Source organism: Salvelinus fontinalis, chromosome 21, assembly GCF_029448725.1.
Source record: "Salvelinus fontinalis isolate EN_2023a chromosome 21, ASM2944872v1, whole genome shotgun sequence".
Classification (NCBI taxonomy): Eukaryota; Metazoa; Chordata; class Actinopteri; order Salmoniformes; family Salmonidae; genus Salvelinus; species Salvelinus fontinalis.
Genome location: NC_074685.1, coordinates 47125928 through 47150899, shown reverse-complemented (window position 1 = coordinate 47150899; position 24972 = coordinate 47125928). Strand labels below are relative to the sequence as shown.

At 43.6% G+C, this 24972-nt stretch overlaps 1 protein-coding gene across 1 annotated transcript in view; it reads left to right on the top strand.

Moving 5' to 3' along the window:
- The window catches only part of cdc42se2 (CDC42 small effector 2), a 171864-nt gene that overhangs the window by 61092 nt on the left and 85800 nt on the right, over positions 1-24972 (top strand). Inside the window, exon 3 of the mRNA XM_055875542.1 lies at positions 18281-18382. Within this exon, the coding sequence (XP_055731517.1) occupies positions 18281-18382 (102 nt within the window). The remainder of the gene's footprint in view (positions 1-18280; positions 18383-24972) is intronic.

Sequence of the window (24972 nt, the reverse complement as noted above, 5' to 3'; positions counted from 1 at the left end):
GATCAGTACTGTGTTAATGGAAATATAAAGGCCTACATCATGCTGTTAATCCCAATAGTTTAGTGCTCTACACAGCCTTAAAGTATTCACACCCCTTGACTTTTTCCACATTTTTTTTTTACAGCCTGAATTAAAAATGTATTATATTTCTATTTTGTGTCACTGGCCTACACACAAGACCCCATAATGTCAAAAGTGGAATTATGTTTTCAGATTTTTTTTACAAATTAATTTAAAAATGAAAAGCTGAAATATATCTTTAGTCATTAAGTATACAACAGAATGTCGTCGGAGGAGATGGCTTCCGTTTTTTACGGGCTCTTAACCAATTGTGCTATTGTGTGTGTGTGTTTCGCATTATTTGAAACTTATTTTGTACATAATATTTCTGCAACTGTCTCTAATGACCGAAAATAGCTTTTGGATATCAGGACAGAGTTTACTTGCCTTGTTCTGGATGAAGATTTTTTTCTTTAACGAGTCGGATGCGAAGGATTTACTTCAGACACCCGACAAGGCCAACATCCCCGTCATTCACAGGAGAAAGAGAGAGAGATATCGGGGACGTAGGTCGCGGTGCCTTGTAAGGATCTGACGCAAAGTCATTGGATAACGAAATAGACGAGCTACGATTATGAATATGCTGTAATATCTTGTGTTTCTCCGAGTCGTGGCTGAACGACAACATGGATAACATACAGCTGGCAGGGTTTACGCTGCATCAGCAAGATAGAACAGCTGCCTCCGGTAAGATAAGGGATGGCGGTCTGTGTATATTTGTAAACAGCTGGTGCACAAAGTCTAATAGGAAAGTCTCGAGGTTTTGCTCACCTGAGGTAGAGTATCTCATGATAAGTTGTAGACCACACTATTTACCAAGAGTTGTCATCTATATTCTTCGTAATTGTCGATCTACCACCGATGCTGGCACTAAGTCCGCACTCAATGAGCTGTATAAAGCCGTAAGCAAACAGGAAAATGCTCATCCAGAGGCGGCGCTCCTAAGGGCCTGGGACTTGAATGCAGGTAAACTTAAATCCGTTTTACCTAATTTCTACCAGCATGTCACATGTGCAACCAGAGGGAAAAAAACTCTAGACAACCTTTACTCCTCACACAGACGCATACAAAAGCTCTCCCTCGCCTTCCATTTAGCAAATCTGACCATATTTCTATCCGCCTGATTCCTGCTTACAAGCAGAAACTAAAGCAGGAAGCACAGGTGATGCGGTAAATTATGAAGTGGTCAGATGATGCAGAAGCTAAGCTACAGGACTGTTTTGCTAGCACAGACTGGAATATGTTCCGGGATTCTTCCGATGGCATTGAGGAGTACACATCAGTCGCTGGCTTCATCAGTAAGTGCATCGATGACATCGTCCCCACGGTGACAGTACATGCATACCCCAAACAGAAACAAAGGATTACAGGCAATATCGGCACTGAGCTAAAGGGTGGAGCTGCCGCTTTCAAGGAGCTGGACTCTAAGCCGGACGCTTATAAGAAATCCCGCTATGCCCTCCGACGAATCATCAAACAGGCAAAGCGTCAATACAGGACTAAGATTGAATCGTACTACACCGGCTCCGACGCTCGTTAGATGTGACAGGGCTTGCAAACTATTACAGACTACAAAGGTAAGCACAGCCGCGAGCTGCCCAGTGACGCAAGCATACCAGACGAGCATGCATGAGAGCATCAGCTGTTCTGGACGACTGTGTGATCACGCTCTCCACAGCCGATGTAAGACCTTTTAAACAGGTCAACATTCACAAGGCTGCGGGGCCAGACGGATTACAATGTCGTGTACTCCGAGCATGTGCTGACCAACTGGCAAGTGTCTTCACTGACATTCTCAAACTGTCCTTGACCTGAGTCTGTAATACCAACATGTTTCAAGCAGACCACTATAGTCTCTGTTCCCAAGAACACTAAATGACTTCCGGCCCATAGCACTCACGTCTGTAGCCATGAAGTTCTTGGAAAGGCTGGTCATGGCTCACAACACCATTATCCCAGAAACCCTAGGCCCACTCCAGTTTGCCGTACCGCCCCAACAGATCCACAGATGGTCCAATCTCTATTGCACTCCACACTGCCCTTTCCCACCTGAACAAAAGGAACACCTACGTGAGAATGCTATTCGTTCACTACAGCTCAGCGTTCAACACCATAGTGCCCTCAAAGGTCATCACTAAGCTAAGGAGCCTGGGACTGAAAACCCCCCTCTGCAACTGGATTCTGGACTTCCTGATGGGTCGCCCCCAGGTGGTAAGGGTAGGTAACAACACATCTGCCACGTTGATCCTCAACACTGGAGCCCCTGAGGGGTATGTACTTAGACCCCTCCTGTACTCCCTGTTCACCCATGACTGCATGGCCAGGCACGACTCAAACACCATTTATTAAGTTTGCTGGTGACACAACAGCCTGATCACCGACAACTATGAGACAGCCTATAGGGAGGAAGTCAGAGACCTGGCCGTGTGGTGCCAGGACAACAATTCTCCCTCAACGTGATCAAGACAAAGGAGATGATTGTGGACTACAGGAAAAGGAGGACCGAGCACGCCTCCATTCTCTTAGACGGGGCTGTAGTGGAGCAGGTTGAGAGCTTCAAATTCCTCTGTGTCCACATCTCCAACGAACTATCATGGTCCAAACATACCAAGACAGTCATGAATAGGGCATGACAAAGCCTATTCCCCCTCAGGAGACTGAAAAGATTTAGCATGTGTCCTCAGATCCTCAAAAGGTTCTTCAGCTGCACCATCGAGAGCATCCTGACTGGTATGGCAACTTCTCAGCCTCTGACCGCAAGGCACTACAGAGGGTAGTGCGTACGGCCCAGTCATCACGGGGACCAAGCTTCCTGCCATCCAGGACCTCTATACCAGGCAGTGTCAGAGGAAGCCCCTAAAAATTGTCAGACTCCAGCCAACCTAGTCATAGACTGTTCTCTCTGCTACCGCACAGCAACCGGTACCAGAGCATCAAGTCTATGTCCAAAAGGCTTCTAAACAGCTTCTACCCCCAAGCCATAAGATCCCTGAACAGCTAATCAACTGGCTACCCAGACTATTTGCATTGTCCCACCCTCTCTTTTACGCTGCTGCTACTCTGGTTATTATCTATGCATAGTCACTTTAATAACTATACCTACATGTACATATTACCTCAATTACCTTGACTAACCTGTGCCCCCGCACATTGACTCTGTACCAGTACCTCCTGTATATAGCCTCCACATTGACTCTGTACTGGTAACACCCTGTATATAGCCTCCACATTGACTCTGTACCGGTAACACCCTGTATATAGCCTCCACATTGACTGTACCGGTAACACCCTGTATATAGCCTCCACATTGACTCTGTACCGGTAACACCCTGTATATAGCCTCCACATTGACTCTGTACCGGTAACACCCTGTATATAGCCTCCACATTGACTCTGTACCGGTACCACCTGTATATAGCCTCCACATTGACTCTGTACCGGTAACCCCTGTATATAGCCTCCACATTGACTCTGTACCGTAACACCCTGTATATAGCCTCCACATTGTTATTTTACTGCTGCTCTTTAACTATTTGTTATTTTTCTTTTTTTACTTATCTATTTTTTAATTATCACTTATTTTTCTTAACTGCATTGTTGGTTAAGGGCTTGTAAGCATTTCACTGTGTTGTATTCGGCGCATGTGACGAATAATTTGATTTGATTTTTTTCAACCCCTTTTGTTATGGCAAGCCTAAATAAGTTAATAAGTAAAAATGTGCTTAACAAGTCACATAATTAGTTGCATGGACTCACTCTTCGTGCAATATGGTTTAACATGATTTTTGAATGACTACCTCATCTCTGTACCCCACACATAATTATCTGTAAGGTCCCTCAGTCAAGCAGTGCATTTCAAACACAGTTTCAACCACAAAGACCAGGGGTGTTTTCCAATGCCTCACAAAGAAGGGCACCTATTGGTACATGGGTAAAACAAATTGAAGCAGATATTGAATATCCCTTTGAGCATGGTGCAGTTATTAATTATACTTTGGATGGCGTATCAATACACCCAGGCACTACAAAGATACAGGCATCCTTCCTAACTCAGTTGCCGGAGAGGAAGGAAACCGCACAGGGATTTCACTATGAGGCCAATGGGGACTTAAAAAACTGTTAGAGTTGAATGGCTGTGATGGGAGAAAACGGAGGATGGATCAACAACATTGTAGTTACTCCACAATACTAACCTAATGAGAGTGAAATGGAAACCTGTACATAAAAAAAACATATTTCAAAACATGCATCCGTTTTGCTATAAGGCACTAAAGTAAAACTGCAAAAAACGTGGCAAAGAAATTAATTTAATGTCCTGAATACAAAGTGTTATGTTTGTGGCAAATCCAACGCAACACATCAGAGAACCACTCTTCATATGTTCCGGCTTCATGTTATGGGTATACTTGTCCTAGTCAAGGACTAGGGAGTTTTTTTAGGATAAAAAGAAACAGAATAGAGCTAAGCACAGGCAAAATCCTAGAGGAAAACCTGGCTCAGTCTGCTTTCCATCAGACACTGGGAGACAAATTCACCTTTCAGCAGGACAACAACATTAAACACAAGGGCAAATATACACTGGAGTTGCTTACAAAGACCACATTGAATGTTCCTGAGTAGGGCTGTGAAGGTCACAAATTTTCGTCAGTCGGTGATTGTCAAGAAAATATCTGTTGCTATCACGGTAATTTACCATTAATTAACATAAACACATTTAGCATCTCCTGGCCTCCACATAGCCTACAAGCCATTTTAAAAAGTCTAATAAATCCATGTAATATATCCTACACAATAAATCCATTGTTTATTTTAGACAGGTCTAAAGAAGCACGATATGAAGAAAATGTAGTCTATTTCAGAAGAAAATAATAGTATTTGAGGGAGTGCGCACATGCTGCTATTCTGTGTTTAGCGGTTAGGTACAAATAGGTACTCCTATATGCTTAATTTAGAGTTATTAATGTAACTTTAGTTCTACAAACGTTGGGCTTTTTGTTTCGATTTTTTTATTGCTTTGTAAGGCTGCATGATGAGACAAATGATGATTTGAAAAAGTTGCTTGAAATTTATGAGCTCTGCTTTGTTTTTTGCTCAGGCGGTACACTCCAATAGTCTCTCATTCACAATTTGACAAGCACTTGATAATGCCTCGAATTTTCTTAACATAAATTGCCATGGGCTAGGTTACATGAGGTGTGTGACTATGATTCCAAAAAGTTGCAAAAAAGGCATTGTTTCTTATGCTGGGTATCATTCACAAGTGAAAGACTAATATTGTCACCCATCAGACTATTCTTCATTCATTATTGTCTTTACATATACTAAACAATATACAGTACCAGTCAAAAGTTGAGACACCTACTCATTCAAGGGTTTTTCTTTATTTTCTTCATTTGTAGAATAATAGTGAAGACATCAACTATGAAATAACACATATGGAATCATATAGTAACCAAAAAGTGTTAAACAAATCAAAATATATTTGAGATTCTTCAAAGTAGCCACCCTTTGCATTGATGACAGCTTTGTACACTCTTGGCATTCTCTCAACTAGCTTCATGAGGAATGCTTTTCCAACAGTCTTGAAGGAGTTCCCACATATGCTGAGCACTTTCTGGGCTGATTTTCCTTCACTCTGCAGTCCAGCCCAAACCATCTCAATTGGGTTGAGGTCGGGTGGTTGTGGAAGCCAGGTCATCTGATGCAGCACTCCATCACTCTCCTTGGTCAAATAGCCCTTTACACAGCCTGGAGGTATGTTTTGGGTCATTATCCTGTTGAAAAAATAAATGATAGTCCCACTAAGGGCAAACCAGATGGGATGGCGTATCCCTGCAGAATGCTGTGGTAGCCATGCTGGTTAAGTGTGCCTCGAATTCTAAATAAATCAGACCGTTTAACCAGCAAAACACCATCACACCACCACCTCCATGCTTCACGGTGAGAACCACACATACGGAGATCATCCGTTCACCTACTCTGCGTCTCACAAAGACACAGCGGTTGGAACCAAAAATCTCAAATTTTGACTCATCAGAACAAAGGACAGATTTTCACCGGTCTAATGTCCATTGCTTGTGTTTCTTGGCCCAAGCAAGTCCCTACTTATTATTGGTGTCCTTTAGTAGTGGTTTCTTTGCAGCAATTCAACCATGAAGGCCTGATTTCACGCAGTCTGCTCTGAACAGTTGATGTTGAGATGTGTCTGTTACTTAAACTCTGTGAAGCATTTATTTGGGCTGCAATCTGAGGTGCAGTTAACTCTAATGAACTTATCCTCTGCATCAGAAGTAACTCTGGGTCTTCTATTCCTGTGGCGGTCCTCATGAGAGCCAGTTTCATCATAGCGCTTGATGTTTTTTTGCGACTGCACTTGAAGAAACTTAAAAAGTTCTTGACATTTTCCACATTGACTGACCTTCATGTCTTAAAGTAATGATGGACTGTTTCTTTGCTTATTTTAACTGTTCTTGCCATATATGGACTTGGTCTTTTACCAAATAGGGCTATCTTCTGTATACCACCCCTTAGTTGTTACCACACACCTGATTGGCTCAAATGCATTAAGAAGGAAAGATATTTGATAAATTAACTTTTAACAAGGCACGCCTGTTAATTGAAGCGCATTACAGGTGACTACCTCATGAAGCTGGTTGAGAGAATGCCAAGAATGTGCAAAGATGTCATCAATGCAAAGGGTGGCTACTTTGAAGAATCTCAAATATAAAATATTTTGCTTTGTTTAACACTGTTTTGGTTACTATATGATTCCATATGTGTTATTTCATAGTTTTGATGTCTTCACTATTATTCTACAATGTAGAAAATAGTAAAATAAAGAAAACCCCTTAAATGAGTAGGTGTGTCAAACTTTTGACTGGTACTGTCTGTGACATTTGTTACCATACACCTGTATTGAAATGGGGCAGCGGGGGAAAAATACATATCTATGCACTTAAATAGCGAATGGTTTATTTTCATGCAAGCCAGGTAGGCTATACTCCTGTTGTAAAGAGACTCAATGTGCTTAATATTACGAAAGTTGAGAAACAAATATAGTAGCTGTTATAGAGTGATGCTGGCTCAGCTAACCAATAGGCAGCGCTGTCACCGGTCCTAGATTGGTGACCGTTCTGAGAGCAATAGAGAGAGTTGAGTATTGGTCTCCGTGATAGATTGTGGTGTAAATCAGTTCCTAATAAATGACAAGTAAAGATTGCATCCTGTGTCCTCCAATTATATGTTGGTTTATTCAAGATACTACAGTAGGCCTAGCCTATAGAAAGCTGATGGGATCCTCTTTTTATTAGCAGCCATCACTATGTTTTCTCATGCAATTACATAGCCTATAGAAATGTTGTGCAACATGAGCTCATGGGCTCTCATGAAGTGTTAGATTCGATTTTTGATAACATTTGCATTGATGTCAGAGTGATGAGGGACAATAGAGTGCTGAGTACCAGGCAGTTAGTCAGTTTGGTAGGCTACTAATGACCAGCATCAGCATCAGCGCTTGGAAAAGCCTAATTACCGTGACTAAACAAACGGTCATGTGGAATTTGACCGCCGGTGTGGCAGTAATACAGTCACCGCAACAGCCCTATTCCTGAGTGGCCTATTTTTCAATTAAATGTCTAGCAATGATCAACAACCAACTTGACAGAGCTTGAAGAATTTTAAATATTGTACAATCCAGGTGTGCAAAGCTCTTAGACTTACCCAGAAAGACTCATAGCTGTAATCGCTGCCAACGATGATTCTAACATGTATTGACTCAGGGTTGTGAATACTTGTAGATATTTCTGTATTTCTTCTTTAATACAGTTGTAAAAAATATGTTTTCACTTTGTCTTTATGGGGTATTGTGTGTAGATGAGTGATTTAAAATATATATGTTTAATAAATTGAATTCCGGCTGTAACACAACAAATTATGGAATAAGTCAAGTGGTAGGAGTACTTTCTGAAGGCACTAACTATATCCTGGGTATTATAGGCTAGGCTATTAGCATTCTGTGCTGCAAAATATTTGTTTTGTATTTGGTGAGTGGTTAGAGCTCACCATAGGATCTAAGTTGCGTTAGTTATCATGGGTTCTGTTAAAAAGCCTTTCCAAGGGAACGTTTCCCAGGGTAATTTAGCCACTCCAGCAAGGAGTGGAGGACTAGTGAAGTTGGCCAGTCTAAGACAAGGTACTCTAAAAATCCTACGAAACTCTAGGTCTACCAGGCCCATCTCCAATTAGGAATATTTTTGATGTCTGGCCAACCCCCCCTGGAGAACTACTGGGTCTGCAGGCTTTGCTCTAACTGATTCAGGTCCTGATGGACCACTGCTTATTAGTCAGATGGGTTAGAGCAGGGCTGGAACAAAAGCCAGTAGCTCCCCTGGTGGAGGGTTGGCCGCCCCTGCCTCGAACCTTTGGTTAGAATTAAAGCTATGTAGAACTAAATCGGGAATCAAACCAGCTAGAAGTAAAGATATGTAGAACTAAATCAGGATCCAAACCAGCCAGTAGTAAAGATATGTAGAACTAAATCAGGATCCAAACCAGCCAGTAGTAAAGATATGTAGAACTAAATCAGGATCCAAACCAGCCAGTAGTAAAGATATGTAGAACTAAATCAGGATCCAAACCAGCCAGTAGTAAAGATATGTAGAACTAAATCAGGATCCAAACCAGCCAGTAGTAAAGATATGTAGAACTAAATCAGGATCCAAACCAGCCAGTAGTAAAGATATGTAGAACTAAATCAGGATCCAAACCAGCCAGTAGTAAAGATATGTAGAACTAAATCAGGATCCAAACCAGCCAGTAGTAAAGATATGTAGAACTAAATCAGGATCCAAACCAGCCAGTAGTAAAGATATGTAGAACTAAATCAGGATCCAAACCAGCCAGTAGTAAAGATATGTAGAACTAAATCAGGATCCAAACCAGCCAGTAGTAAAGATATGTAGAACTAAATCAGGATCCAAACCAGCCAGTAGTAAAGATATGTAGAACTAAATCAGGATCCAAACCAGCCAGTAGTAAAGATATGTAGAACTAAATCAGGATCCAAACCAGCCAGTAGTAAAGATATGTAGAACTAAATCAGGATCCAAACCAGCCAGTAGTAAAGATATGTAGAACTAAATCAGGATCCAAACCAATAGTCTGAGCCTCATAACGTTGTGGTTTAATTAGAACTATGTTGGACTTATAGATAATCAAATGGCGAGAATTGCAGTTTGTACCCTGGATTTGCCGTTATTGGCATCTAGATCACCATTTACTATGGCTAATTCTGACCTGAGGCCACCCACCCATATGCTGCTGCCCGGTTCCATCACGCTCAATATTGTGTTTTAATGAGCACAGAGGTCATGCTGAACGGAAGTCCTGAACATGCAAGACACACCAAACGGTCTAGTGTTGGATGAACTGTCAACAGTAATTCATCCTTCCAGGTTTATTTTATGTCATCTGAAATACTAATTGAGATAAATAGACAAAGGCCATTTGGTTATGTCATAGCCTATATTAAGGGAAAACTAACCTATTTGAAGCTTATTATTCTAAAAGGAGAATAAGAGATTAGGTTTAGATCCTGCGGAACACTGTAACTTGTAGCTTTCATCTTTTTCAAGACCATCTTAAGCCCTTCTGTGAGTGAAAACACTGGAGCGGAAATTAAGCACCTCATTGTTTCGCCGGCCACATATAATTACATTAACATGGCATTCGATAACCCACTTAATACCATGGAAACGTACTCAAGAGGTCCATGATGTCATGAGAACGTTATGACTCCTCCCTAGCAACAGATAGTGTTCCGTCGCTAGGCTTACAGTTTTCCATTCGAGTTCACACAGGAGCTTCCAACTTTTAATTCCTGTGTTCACAAACTGGAAAACTATTAAACAATATTTCTTAAATGAGTCATAATGTACACTGGGTCTATAGTTTTTGTTTTCACTCCCCTAATTGTATCTCACCTCAACGTTAACAGTCAAATGCATTTCATGTGGCTTGAAACAACAATGCATCAACTGCTCAGCCTTTTACGGTCTTTAACCGTTAAACTCTTGTGAACTCTCAAATGAGAGAAATATATTCCTGGTAGTGCTGCTGACATCTGACATGTAGGGGCTAGTCTTTGTTATTACTGTTGATCTATAGATGATCTCACTAGCACTCTGAGTCAGTCTGTGTCTCTCTGGCTGTCTCTCTGTGTGTCTCTTTCTCTCACTCTCTCTCTGTGTGTCTCTTTCTCTCTGTCTGTCTCAGACTCTCAAGCTCTCTCTCTTTCTCATACATCATACATACACACTTCTAGAGCTTTTTTTTCTTCAATAAATTCTCCTTCAGACTACATTAGATCGTTTTTTAAATCTATGAATAAGTATGAAAGTGTTGCCTGCGAAAGTAGAGAAGGAGGGGAGCCGCCCTGGCTTGTCCCGACACCAGGCCCCAATTATATATTTAGTACTCCGTTTTGACCCCCTGCTCACCGGCTTGGCAGTACTGTTAAACTGACAGGCTCTCAAACTGCTAACGGAGGGTTGCTTCCCGGGGCTTGGAAGCCCATGGAAATCTCACTAATGAGCCATTGGAATCTCGTTATGGTGATTTTCACTGACAAGGCAGGAAAGCCACACAGCACTGCTCCAGCCATGGCTTGCAGATTCTTTCCACCATGCATGGGGTCAACATGACCAACGCGTCAGTCCCAGTAACAGTGTATTACAGATACACTATATATACAAACGTATGTGGACACCCCTTCAAATTAGTGGATTTGTCTATTTCAGCCGCACTTGTTGCTGACAGGTGTATAAAATCGAGTACACAGCCATACAATCTCCATAGACAAACATTGGCAGTAGAATGGCCTTACTGAAGAGCTCAGTGACTTTCAACGTGGCACCGTCATAGGATGCCACCTTTCCAAAAAGTCAGTTTGTCAAATTCCTGCCCTGCTAGAGCTGCCCCGGTACACTGTAAGTGCTGATATTGTTTAGTGTAAACGTCTAGGAGAAACAACAGCTCAGCCGTGAGGTGGTAGGCCACACAATCTCACAGAACGGGACCGCCGAGTGCAGAAGCACGCAGCGCATAAAAATAAATCTGTCCTCGGTTGCAACGCTCACTACCGAGTTCCAAACTGCCTCTAGAAGCAAAGTCAGCACAGTAACCGTTTGTCTGGAGCTTCATGAAATGGCTGAGCATGTGCACACAAGCCTAAGATCACCATGCGCAATGCCAAGCGTCGGTTGAAGTGGTGTAAAGCTCGCCACCATTGGACTGTGGAGCAGTGAAAACTCGTTCTCTGGCGTGATGAATCACGCTTCACCATCTGGCAGTCTGACGGCCGAATCTGGGTTTGGCGGAAACCAGGAGAACACTACCTGGCTGAATGCATAATGCCAACTGTAAAGTTTGGTGGAGGAGGAATAATGTTCTGGGCCTGTTTCTCATGGTTCAGGCTAGGCCCCTTAGTTCCAGTGAAGGGAAATCTTAACGCTACAGCATACAATGACATTCTGGACGATTCTGTGCTTCCCACTTTATGGCAACAGTTTGGGGAAAGCCCTTTCCTGTTTCAGCATGACAATGCCCCTGTGCACAAAGCAAGGTCCCATACCGAACCTGTTTGTCGAGATCAGTGTGGAAGAACTTGACTGGCCTGCACAGAGCCCTGACCCCATCAAACACTTTTTAAAATATTTTTTATTCCCAATTTTGTGGTATCTAATTGGTAGTTAGTCTTGTCCCATCGCTGCAACTCCCGTACGGACTCGGGAGAGGTGAAGGTCGAGAGCCGTGTGTCCTCCGAAATCCCACTGCTTCTTGACACAACTGTGAGCCAGGCCTAATCGCCCAAAATCAGTGCCCAACCTCACCAATGCTCTTGTGGCTGAATGGAAGCAAGTCCCCACAGCAATGTTCCAACATCTAGTGGAAAGCCTTCCCAGGAGAGTGGAGGCTGTTATAGTAACAAAGGGGAACCAACTCCATATTACTGCCCATGATTTTGGAATGAGATGTTCGAACGAGCAGGTGTCCACATACTTTTGGTCATGTAATGTACTTCCACTATGACAGAGTGTTTCCTGGGTTGTAAACATTAGCCTGACAAACGGTTAGCCTGAGGTAGAAGTATGTTATGAACTCTATGTTGGGTCGGGAACCACTAGTGGATCGTGTTAGTTTCCTGAGTTGTGACCAGAAATATTGGTTTGTTTATCTGGGGGTCAGCAAAACATTTGAAAGGCTTTTGCTGGCGTCAATGATGGAGCAACTGGTCTAGCTGTTAGGGGATTAGAACTCGCTAATAGGAATATATTTGTTTTTGGGACTTCACCGTTGTATGCTATTAAGCTAAAACCATTTGGGGTTGAAAGCACATAAAAGCACTTGGTGGGGAACCGCCAGTACATTTTCATAGGCTGTGTCCCAAAATGGCACCCCATTCCCTATATAGTGCACTACTTTTGACCAGAGCCCTATGGGCCCAAAAGTAGTACATTTTAAATAGGTTGTCATTAAGGCACACAGCCAGTAAACAGACGATACCTCAAATGTCAGAGCATTTTATTTGTTCTTCATTTCAAAGTCATGCGCTGCAGAAAGAAAGGTTAATAGGCCAACCTCAGGAAATATGTTGAGTCTAATTGTTTTGGGGGATAGTGGATGCAGCATGCCATTTTGCTGTAAACCTTTGATGTTCTTTGAAAATACGTATTATACTCAGGTGGGGGAATGATGCCCATGAAGCATGAATGTCCCAGATGTGTTTGGGTTCAAATGTAGGCTACAGTTTGGCTCCTAGTAGTGTATAGCCTAGAGATGTTGGCCAATACAGTGATTTTAGTCATAGTATGGAGTATAGCCTACCTTTTCCAACTCGGCTTCCATCTCCAGTTAAACCCAAGATCAAGGGCATTTTGCATGGCAACAACAATGCACAAGTATGTTTTTTGTCTCAGCTTTGAGCTCATTTCTCCATTTTTGGAATGTTAGTGTAATCTCAGTGAGCCGCTTTGAAGTACCCAAGGATGCTAATATTCTGCAACGCAGATTTGGGGAATGCTTGGGAGGGAAACGGAAGGATTTCCTGTAATTGTGCTCAGTCTGGAATTCCAGCTCTCCTATGGAACAGGACTACCAAAGGTTGAATGAGTTGCGAGATTCCCCGTTCCACCACAGAACATCTCCCTCCCCCTAAGGCCTACCCCCATTCCACCACAGAACATCTCCCTCCCCCTAAGGCCTACCCCCGTTCCACCACAGAACATCTCCCTCCCCCTAAGGCCTACCCCCGTTCCACCACAGAACATCTCCCTCCCCCTAAGGCCTACCCCCGTTCCACCACAGAACATCTCCCTCCCCCTAAGGCCTACCCCCGTTCCACCACAGAACATCTCCCTCCCCCTAAGGCCTACCCCCGTTCCACCACAGAACATCTCCCTCCCCCTAAGGCCTACCCCCGTTCCACCACAGAACATCTCCCTCCCCCTAAGGCCTACCCCCGTTCCACCACAGAACATCTCCCTCCCCCTAAGGCCTTCCCCCGTTCCACCACAGAACATCTCCCTCCCCCTAAGGCCTTCCCCCGTTCCACCACAGAACATCTCCCTCCCCCTAAGGCCTACCCCCGTTCCACCACAGAACATCTCCCTCCCCCTAAGGCCTACCCCCGTTCCACCACAGAACATCTCCCTCCCCCTAAGGCCTACCCCCGTTCCACCACAGAACATCTCCCTCCCCCTAAGGCCTACCCCCGTTCCACCACAGAACATCTCCCTCCCCCTAAGGCCTACCCCCGTTCCACCACAGAACATCTCCCTCCCCCTAAGGCCTACCCTCGTTCCACCACAGAACATCTCCCTCCCCCTAAGGCCTACCCCCGTTCCACCACAGAATATCTCCCTCCCCCTAAGGCCTACCCCCGTTCCACCACAGAACATCTCCCTCCCCCTAAGGCCTACCCCCGTTCCACCACAGAACATCTCCCTCCCCCTAAGGCCTACCCCCGTTCCACCACAGAACATCTCCCTCCCCCTAAGGCCTACCCCCGTTCCACCACAGAACATCTCCCTCCCCCTAAGGCCTTCCCCCGTTCCACCACAGAACATCTCCCTCCCCCTAAGGCCTACCCCCGTTCCACCACAGAAAATGCTTTTGTTGGCAGCACACAGTGACTTGTACTTCATCGAACCACCAAGTCGGGTTCATGTTTCTCTATGTACACAAGCACTGGAGCGCAGTGTAACAAGGCTTCCCTGTAGTAAAACACTGGAGCGCAGTGTAAACAGGCTTCCCTGTAGTAAAACACTGTAGCGCAGTGTACACAGGCTTCCCTGGAGTAAAACACTGGAGCAGGGCTCCGGGCAGCCGAGCGGAAATGGAGGAAAACTCGCCTCCCTGCGGACCTGGCATCCTTTCACTCCCTCCTCTCTACATTTTCCTCTTCTGTCTCTGCTGCTAAAGCCACTTTCTACCACTCTAAATTCCAAGCATCTGCCTCTAACCCTAGGAAGCTCTTTGCCACCTTCTCCTCCCTCCTGAATCCTCCCCCCCCCCCCCCCCCCCCCTCCTCCCTCTCTGCAGACGACTTCGTCAACCATTTTGAAAAGAAGGTCGACGACATCCGATCCTCGTTTGCTAAGTCAAACGACACCGCTGGTTCTGCTCACACTGCCCTACCCTGTGCTTTGACCTCTTTCTCCCCTCTCTCTCCAGATGAAATTTCGCGTCTTGTGACGGCCGGCCGCCCAACAACCTGCCCGCTTGACCCTATCCCCTCCTCTCTTCTCCAGACCATTTCCGGAGACCTTCTCCCTTACCTCACCTCGCTCATCAACTCATCCTTGACCGCTGGCTACGTCCCTTCCGTCTTCAAGAGAGCGAGAGTTGCACCCCTTCTGAAAAAACCTACACTCGATCCCTCCGATGTCAACAACTACAGACCAGTATCCCTTCTTTCTTTTCTCTCCAAAACTCTTGAACGTGCCGTCCTTGGCCAGCTCTCCTGCTATCTCTCTCAGAATGACCTTCTTGATCCAAATCAGTCAGGTTTCAAGACTAGTCACTCAACTGAGACTGCTCTTCTCTGTATCACGGAGGCGCTCCGCACTGCTAAAGCTAACTCTCTCTCCTCTGCTCTCATCCTTCTAGACCTATCGGCTGCCTTCGATACTGTGAACCATCAGATCCTCTCCACCCTCTCCGAGTTGGGCATCTCCGGCACGGCCCACGCTTGGATTGCGTCCTACCTGACAGGTCGCTCCTACCAGGTGGCGTGGCGAGAATCTGTCTCCTCACCACTCGCTCTCACCACTGGTGTCCCCCAGGGCTCTGTTCTAGGCCCTCTCCTATTCTCGCTATACACCAAGTCACTTGGCTCTGTCATAACCTCACATGGTCTCTCCTATCACTGCTATGTAGACGACACACAATTAATCTTCTCCTTTCCCCCTTCTGATGACCAGGTGGCGAATCGCATCTCTGCATGTCTGGCAGACATATCAGTGTGGATGACGGATCACCACCTCAAGCTGAACCTCGGCAAGACGGAGCTGCTCTTCCTCCCGGGGAAGGACTGCCCGTTCCATGATCTCGCCATCACGGTTGACAACTCCATGGTGTCCTCCTCCCAGAGCGCTAAGAACCTTGGCGTGATCCTGGACAACACCCTGTCGTTCTCAACTAACATCAAGGCGGTGGCCCGTTCCTGTAGGTTCATGCTCTACAACATCCGCAGAGTACGACCCTGCCTCACACAGGAAGCGGCGCAGGTCCTAATCCAGGCACTTGTCATCTCCCGTCTGGATTACTGCAACTCGCTGTTGGCTGGGCTCCCTGCCTGTGCCATCAAACCCCTACAACTCATCCAGAACGCCGCAGCCCGTCTGGTGTTCAACCTTCCCAAGTTCTCTCACGTCACCCCGCTCCTCCGCTCTCTCCACTGGCTTCCAGTTGAAGCTCGCATCCGCTACAAGACCATGGTGCTTGCCTACGGAGCTGTGAGGGGAACGGCACCTCAGTACCTTCAGGCTCTGATCAGGCCCTACACCCAAACAAGGGCACTGCGTTCATCCACCTCTGGCCTGCTCGCCTCCCTACCACTGAGGAAGTACAGTTCCCGCTCAGCCCAGTCAAAACTGTTCGCTGCTCTGGCACCCCAATGGTGGAACAAACTCCCTCACGACGCCAGGACAGCGGAGTCAATCACCACCTTCCGGAGACACCTGAAACCCCACCTCTTCAAGGAATACCTAGGATAAAGCAATCCTTCTGCCCCCCCCCCCCCCCCCCTTAAAAGATTTAGATGCACTATTGTAAAGTGGTTGTTCCACTGGATGTCATTAGGTGAATGCACCAATTTGTAAGTCGCTCTGGATAAGAGCGTCTGCTAAATGACTTAAATGTAAATGCAGTGTAATGAGGCTTCCCTGTAGTAAAACACTGGAGTGCAGTGTAAACAGGCTTCCCTGTAGTAAAACACTGGAGTGCAGTGTAAACAGGCTTCCCTGTAGTAAAACACTGGAGCGCATTGTAAACAGGCTTCCCTGTAGTAAAACACTGGAGCGCAGTGTAAACAGGCTTCCCTGTAGTAAAACACTGGAGTGCAGTGTAAACAGGCTTCCCTGTAGTAAAACACTGGAGCGCAGTGCAAACAGGCTTGCTCTGCCCGTGACCTGCCAGTGACCCCTCACCGCTAGACCAGTACTCCAGCTCGCTGGGTGAGATTTGCAAGTGAAGGAGCAATCACAGCTGCAGACCTAGGACACACGCAGCACTGCTGTATCTCACGAAAGGGATTTGGCCGTCTATCATAAATCCTTCCTTTATTGACGATGGGGCTAAGGGCGAGACCCGGAGTGCTCACCGCACTCTTGAGAAAAAGTGTGACTGAAACGTTGTTTACATGGACAGTCACAAGCATGTTTGTCTGAATTTTATTCACCGCTGTAGTGGAATGAGTCTTTGACGATGGCTTTGAAGATGGCCCTGTTGTGTGTGTGTGTGATACTACCATGACATGGTATTTGTCTCTGTGACCAGTGACGTGTGTAGACTGAGAAAATGGCAGACCACACAGCACCTCGGTTATCAGAAAGCAGTTGTCATAGCAACTGGATGTGTGGCGTTCAAGTAGTTACCGATTAGTTACTGATTCTTTACAGCAGTATGATGAGAAGGGAAGGAAAATAGCTTTGCTGTAACTGTTGATATTTTTACAAGTGTTACAATGTGTACTAAGGGGCCTCACGGCATAGGTTACAACCTTCAACTATGTAACATGTCAGAACACCACGAGCAATGCCGTCTAATCACACACGGCTATTGTTGACAGAATAGGCCTATATTGTGCATTCTGTGATGCCTGCTAGCTGACTCGCTCTGACAATTCATTACAAACACAGTTCATTTATCCTTCGCTGAAGAGTCAAGTTTATTTTGGTTGTCAGAGTGGAAAAAATGTATGTTTACATTAAATACATCAGAGGCCCCAGCACCGAGAGAGGGCAAATTCCTTATTTTACTGGGAGAGGAAGGATTCACCCACGGGCTAGTATTCCATACAGCTCAGTCGTGTGTACGTAGCGATAGATTCTGTTACTGCTAGTATTCCATACAGCTCAGTCGTGTGTACGTAGCGATAGATTCTGTTACTGCTAGTATTCCATACAGCTCAGTCGTGTGTGTACATAGCGATAGATTCTGTTACTGCTAGTATTCCATACAGCTCAGTCGTGTGTGTACATAGCGATAGATTCTGTTACTGCTAATATTCCATACAGCTCAGTCGTGTGTACATAGCGATAGATTCTGTTACTGCTAGTATTCCATACAGCTCAGTCGTGTGTGTACATAGCGATATAATCTGTTACTGCTAGTATTCCATACAGCTCAGTCGTGTGTGTACATAGCGATATAATCTGTTACTGCTAGTATTCCATACAGCTCAGTCGTGTGTGTACATAGCGATATAATCTGTTACTGCTAGTATTCCATACAGCTCAGTCGTGTGTACATAGCGATAGATTCTGTTGCTTGCTTCACTGACGCACAAAACCCCTTGGAAGCTGAACATAGGAAATTGATTTAACATTAAACGTAATGATAAACTGAAACTCTTATCCTTGTCATAGAATAAAAACAATTCCCAAATGGAACTTGGGTAGAAAAAGACTGTGAATGTTTCCTTTTCCTCTCCCTCTTGCAGAAGCGGCGGAGGCGCATCGACAGGAGTATGATCGGGGAGCCCACTAATTTTGTCCACACATCCCACGTGGGATCGGGAGACATCTTCAGTGGCATGAACTCGGTAAGAGGAAGCAATGCATATTGGGAATGTGATGGGATGTCAATCATTAGCCACCAAGATGTGCTAAGTATAGACGTATACATTATTATTCATTAAGACTATTCATTAGGATTTAAAGACACTACGATGATTTAAAAACTATTCATTTATATACTATTTATTATGATTTTGACTACATTATGATTTAAAGACTATCCATTAAGACTATCCATTATGATTTAAAGATTAAACTATTATGACCCATCTATGGGAAGATGAGACTCTCACGAATGGTGTTCTCCATTGTGCTGTACACAAGTGTCTTGGGACTCGTCTGAAGTCGGTACAGCCGATGTGCCAACTTCGGTCTGTCACGTCCGAGAAGTTTGGGCTACACACTAATATGACCCCTCTGGAAAGGTAGAACTGTTGAACACATGTCGGTTGTTTTGCTCTAGGACACCTACAGGCCTCACGACTCATCTGCAGGTCCCCCGGTACCAGATGACAAAATGTATGGAAGTACAGCGCAATCAATCTACACACAATACCCGATAATGACAAAGCAAAAACAAGTTTTTAGAAATGTTTGCAAGTTTATAAAAAATTTAAAACATCACATTTACTTAAGTATTCAGACTCTTTTTGAAGCACCTTTGGCAGCGATTACAGCCTAGAGTCTTGTTGGGTATGGTGCTGCAACCTTGGCACACCTGTATTTGGGGAGTTTCTCCCATTCTTCTTTGCATATCCTCTCTAGCTCTGTCAGGTTGGATGGGGAGCATTGCTGCACAGCTATTTTCAGGTCTCTCTAGAGATGTTCGATCGGGTTCAAGTCCGGGCTCTGGCTGGGCCACTCAAGGACATTCAGAGACTTGTCCCGAAGCCATTCCTACGTTGTCTTGGCTGTGTGCTTAGGGTTGTTGTCCTGTTGGAAGGTGAACCTTTGCCCCAGTCTGAGGTCCTGAGTGCTCTGTAGCAGGTTTTCATCAAGGATCTCTCTGTACTTTGCTTCGTTCATATTTCAAACGATCCTGACGATTCAGTCCCTGCCACTGAAAACCATCCCCTCAGCATGAAGCTGCCACCACCATCCTTCACGGTAGAGATTGTGCCAGGTTTCCTCCAGACTTGACATTTGGCATTCAGGCCAGAGAGTTCAATCTTGCTTTCATCAGGCCAGAGAATCTTGTTTCTCATGGTCTGAGGTTCCTTTAGGTGCCATTTGGCAAACTCCAAGCGTGCTGTTAATTGCCTTTTACTGAGGAGTGGCTTCTGTCTGGTCACTCTACCATAAAGGCCTGATTGGTGGAGTGCTGCAGAGATGGTTGTCCTTCTGGAAGGTTCTCCCATCTCCACAGAGGAACTCTGGAGGTCCGTCAGTGACCATCGGGTTGTTGGTCACCTCCCTGACCCAAGGTCCTTCTCCCCTGATTGCTCAGTTTGGCCGGGCGGCCAGCTCTAGGAAGAGTATTGGGGGTTCCAAACTTCTTCCATTTAAGAATGATGGAGGCCACTGTGTTCTTGGACCTTCAATGCTGCAGACATTTTTTGGTACCCTTCCCCAGATCTGTTCCTCGATACAATCCTGTCTGAGCTCTACGGACAGTTCCCTCGACAGCATGGCTTGGTTTTTGCTCTGACATGCACTGTCAACTGTGTGGTGTGCCTTTCCAAATCATGTCCAATCAATTGAATTTACCCCAGGTGGACACCAATCAAGTTGTAGAAACATCTCAAGGATGATCAATGGAAACAGGATTCACCTGAGCTCATTTTCAAGTCTCAGGAAAGTGTCTGAATACTTGGTGTGTTGAGGGAAACTGAGGTTTGGGATGTGGGAGTGAAGTTGCTGGGTGGGGGATAGAATGATGTTCAAAGATTTTAAAAATTAAGTAAAAATAAACAAAACAAAAAATATGTTTAACTGACGCTAAAAAGGAACGTTGTTACATCCAATGCCTTTTTGCCTGAGGCTGATGCCAAGCAAGCGCTTGTACGCACACGGACATACACATGTAAATAATGCCACACATGCACACAAACTGGAGGTTGGGAGCTTGGGCCGGTGGCTGAGAGGTCAAGGGTTCGGGTCCCCGATTCGACTGGGTGGGGGAACTGTCCTTGTGCCCTTTGGCGGTGTGCTTGACCCTGGTTGCTCCTGTGGGTCACTCTGGATGGGAGTGACTGCTAGATGACTGAATGTAATGTAAATGTTCGGGTTAGCGGGTTAATAGATTAATGTGGGTATTGAATCAACAAGGTTAGCGGGTTAATAGATTAATGTGGGTATTGAATCAACAAGGTTAGCGGGTTAATAGATTAATGTGGGTATTGAATCAACAAGGTTAGCGGGTTAATAGATTAATGTGGGTATTGAATCAACAAGGTTAGCGGGTTAATAGATAAATGTGGGTATTGCTTCAATAGGGTTAGCGGGTTATTAGATTAATGTGGGTATTGCTTCAATAGGGTTAGCGGGTTAATAGATTAATGTGGGTATTGAATCATCAAGGTTAGCAGGTTAATAGATTAATGTGGGTATTGCTTCAATAGGGTTAGCGGGTTAATAGATTAATGTGGGTATTGCTTCAATAGGGTTAGCAGGTTATTAGATTAATGTGGGTATTGCTTCAATAGGGTTAGCGGGTTATTAGATTAATGTGGGTATTGCTTCAATAGGGTTAGCGGGTTATTAGATTAATGTGGGTATTGCTTCAATAGGGTTAGCGGGTTATTAGATTAATGTGGGTATTGAATCAACAAGGTTAGCGGGTTAATAGATTAATGTGGGTATTGAATCAACAAGGTTAGCAGGTTATTAGATTAATGTGGGTATTGCTTCAATAGGGTTAGCGGGTTAATAGATTAATGTGGGTATTGCTTCAACAAGGTTAGCGGGTTAGTAGATTAATGTGGGTATTGAATCAACAAGGTTAGCGGGTTAATAGATTAATGTGGGTATTGAATCAACAAGGTTAGCGGGTTAATAGATTAATGTGGGTATTGAATCAACAAGGTTAGCGGGTTAATAGATTAATGTGGGTATTGAATCAACAAGGTTAGCGGGTTATTAGATTAATGTGGGTATTGCTTCAATAGGGTTAGCGGGTTATTAGATTAATGTGGGTATTGCTTCAATAGGGTTAGCGGGTTATTAGATTAATGTGGGTATTGCTTCAATAGGGTTAGCGGGTTATTAGATTAATGTGGGTATTGAATCAACAAGGTTAGCGGGTTAATAGATTAATGTGGGTATTGAATCAACAAGGTTAGCGGGTTATTAGATTAATGTGGGTATTGCTTCAATAGGGTTAGCGGGTTATTAGATTAATGTGGGTATTGCTTCAATAGGGTTAGCGGGTTATTAGATTAATGTGGGTATTGAATCAACAAGGTTAGCGGGTTAATAGATTAATGTGGGTATTGAATCAACAAGGTTAGCGGGTTAATAGATTAATGTGGGTATTGAATCAACAAGGTTAGCGGGTTAATAGATTAATGTGGGTATTGAATCAACAAGGTTAGCGGGTTAATAGATTAATGTGGGTATTGAATCAACAAGGTTAGCGGGTTAATAGATTAATGTGGGTATTGCTTCAATAGGGTTAGCGGGTTATTAGATTAATGTGGGTATTGCTTCAATAGGGTTAGCGGGTTAATAGATTAATGTGGGTATTGAATCAACAAGGTTAGCCGGTTAATAGATTAATGTGGGTATTGCTTCAATAGGGTTAGCGGGTTATTAGATTAATGTGGGTATTGCTTCAATAGGGTTAGCGGGTTATTAGATTAATGTGGGTATTGCTTCAATAGGGTTAGCGGGTTATTAGATTAATGTGGGTATTGCCTAAATAGGGTTAGCGGGTTATTAGATTAATGTGGGTATTGCTTCAATAGGGTTAGCGGGTTATTAGATTAATGTGGGTATTGCTTCAATAGGGTTAGCGGGTTATTAGATTAATGTCGGTATTGAATCAACAAGGTTAGCGGGTTAATAGATTAATGTGGGTATTGAATCAACAAGGTTAGCAGGTTAATAGAATAATGTGGGTATTGCTTCAATAGGGTTAGCAGGTTAATAGATTGATGTGGGTATTGAATCAACAAGGTTAGCGGGTTAATAGATTAATGTGGGTATTGAATCAACAAGGTTAGCGGGTTAATAGATAAATGTGGGTATTGCTTCAATAGGGTTAGCGGGTTATTAGATTAATGTTGGTATTGCTTCAATAGGGTTAGCGGGTTAATAGATTAATGTGGGTATTGAATCATCAAGGTTAGCAGGTTAATAGATTAATGTGGGTATTGCTTCAATAGGGTTAGCAGGTTATTAGATTAATGTGGGTATTGCTTCAATAGGGTTAGCGGGTTATTAGATTAATGTGGGTATTGCTTCAATAGGGTTAGCGGGTTATTAGATTAATGTGGGTATTGAATCAACAAGGTTAGCGGGTTAATAGATTAATGTGGGTATTGAATCAACAAGGTTAGCAGGTTAATAGATTAATGTGGGTACTGAATCAACAAGGTTAGCGGGTTAATAGATTCATGTGGGTATTGAATCAACAAGGTTAGCGGGTTAATAGAATAATGTGGGTATTGCTTCAATAGGGTTAGCAGGTTAATAGATTAATGTGGGTATTGAATCAACAAGGTTAGCGGGTTAATAGATTAATGTGGGTATTGAATCAACAAGGTTAGCGGGTTAATAGATTAATGTGGGTATTGCTTCAACAAGGTTAGCGGGTTAGTAGATTAATGTGGGTATTGCTTCAATAGGGTTAGCGGGTTTATAGATTAATGTGGGTATTGCTTCAATAGGGTTAGCGGGTTAATAGATTAATGTGGGTATTGAATCAACAAGGTTAGCGGGTTATTAGATTAATGTGGGTATTGAATCAACAAGGTTAGCGGGTTATTAGATTAATGTGGGTATTGCTTCAATAGGGTTAGCGGGTTATTAGATTAATGTGGGTATTGCCTAAATAGGGTTAGCGGGTTATTAGATTAATGTGGGTATTGCTTCAATAGGGTTAGCGGGTTATTAGATTAATGTGGGTATTGCTTCAATAGGGTTAGCGGGTTATTAGATTAATGTCGGTATTGAATCAACAAGGTTAGCGGGTTAATAGATTAATGTGGGTATTGAATCAACAAGGTTAGCAGGTTAATAGATTAATGTGGGTACTGAATCAACAAGGTTAGCGGGTTAATAGATTCATGTGGGTATTGAATCAACAAGGTTAGCAGGTTAATAGAATAATGTGGGTATTGCTTCAATAGGGTTAGCAGGTTAATAGATTGATGTGGGTATTGAATCAACAAGGTTAGCGGGTTAATAGATTAATGTGGGTATTGAATCAACAAGGTTAGCGGGTTAATAGATAAATGTGGGTATTGCTTCAATAGGGTTAGCGGGTTATTAGATTAATGTTGGTATTGCTTCAATAGGGTTAGCGGGTTAATAGATTAATGTGGGTATTGAATCATCAAGGTTAGCAGGTTAATAGATTAATGTGGGTATTGCTTCAATAGGGTTAGCAGGTTATTAGATTAATGTGGGTATTGCTTCAATAGGGTTAGCGGGTTATTAGATTAATGTGGGTATTGCTTCAATAGGGTTAGCGGGTTATTAGATTAATGTGGGTATTGCTTCAATAGGGTTAGCGGGTTATTAGATTAATGTGGGTATTGAATCAACAAGGTTAGCGGGTTAATAGATTAATGTGGGTATTGAATCAACAAGGTTAGCAGGTTAATAGATTAATGTGGGTACTGAATCAACAAGGTTAGCGGGTTAATAGATTCATGTGGGTATTGAATCAACAAGGTTAGCGGGTTAATAGAATAATGTGGGTATTGCTTCAATAGGGTTAGCAGGTTAATAGATTAATGTGGGTATTGAATCAACAAGGTTAGCGGGTTAATAGATTAATGTGGGTATTGAATCAACAAGGTTAGCGGGTTAATAGATTAATGTGGGTATTGCTTCAACAAGGTTAGCGGGTTAGTAGATTAATGTGGGTATTGCTTCAATAGGGTTAGCGGGTTTATAGATTAATGTGGGTATTGCTTCAATAGGGTTAGCGGGTTAATAGATTAATGTGGGTATTGAATCAACAAGGTTAGCGGGTTATTAGATTAATGTGGGTATTGAATCAACAAGGTTAGCGGGTTAATAGATTAATGTGGGTATTGAATCAACAAGGTTAGCGGGTTAATAGATTAATGTTGGTATTGAATCAACAAGGTTAGCGGGTTAATAGATTAATGTGGGTATTGAATCAACAAGGTTAGCGGGTTAATAGATTAATGTGGGTATTGCTTCAATAGGGTTAGCGGGTTATTAGATTAATGTGGGTATTGCTTCAATAGGGTTAGCGGGTTAATAGATTAATGTGGGTATTGAATCATCAAGGTTAGCAGGTTAATAGATTAATGTGGGTATTGCTTCAATAGGGTTAGCGGGTTAATAGATTAATGTGGGTATTGAATCAACAAGGTTAGCCGGTTAATAGATTAATGTGGGTATTGCTTCAATAGGGTTAGCGGGTTATTAGATTAATGTGGGTATTGCTTCAATAGGGTTAGCGGGTTATTAGATTAAT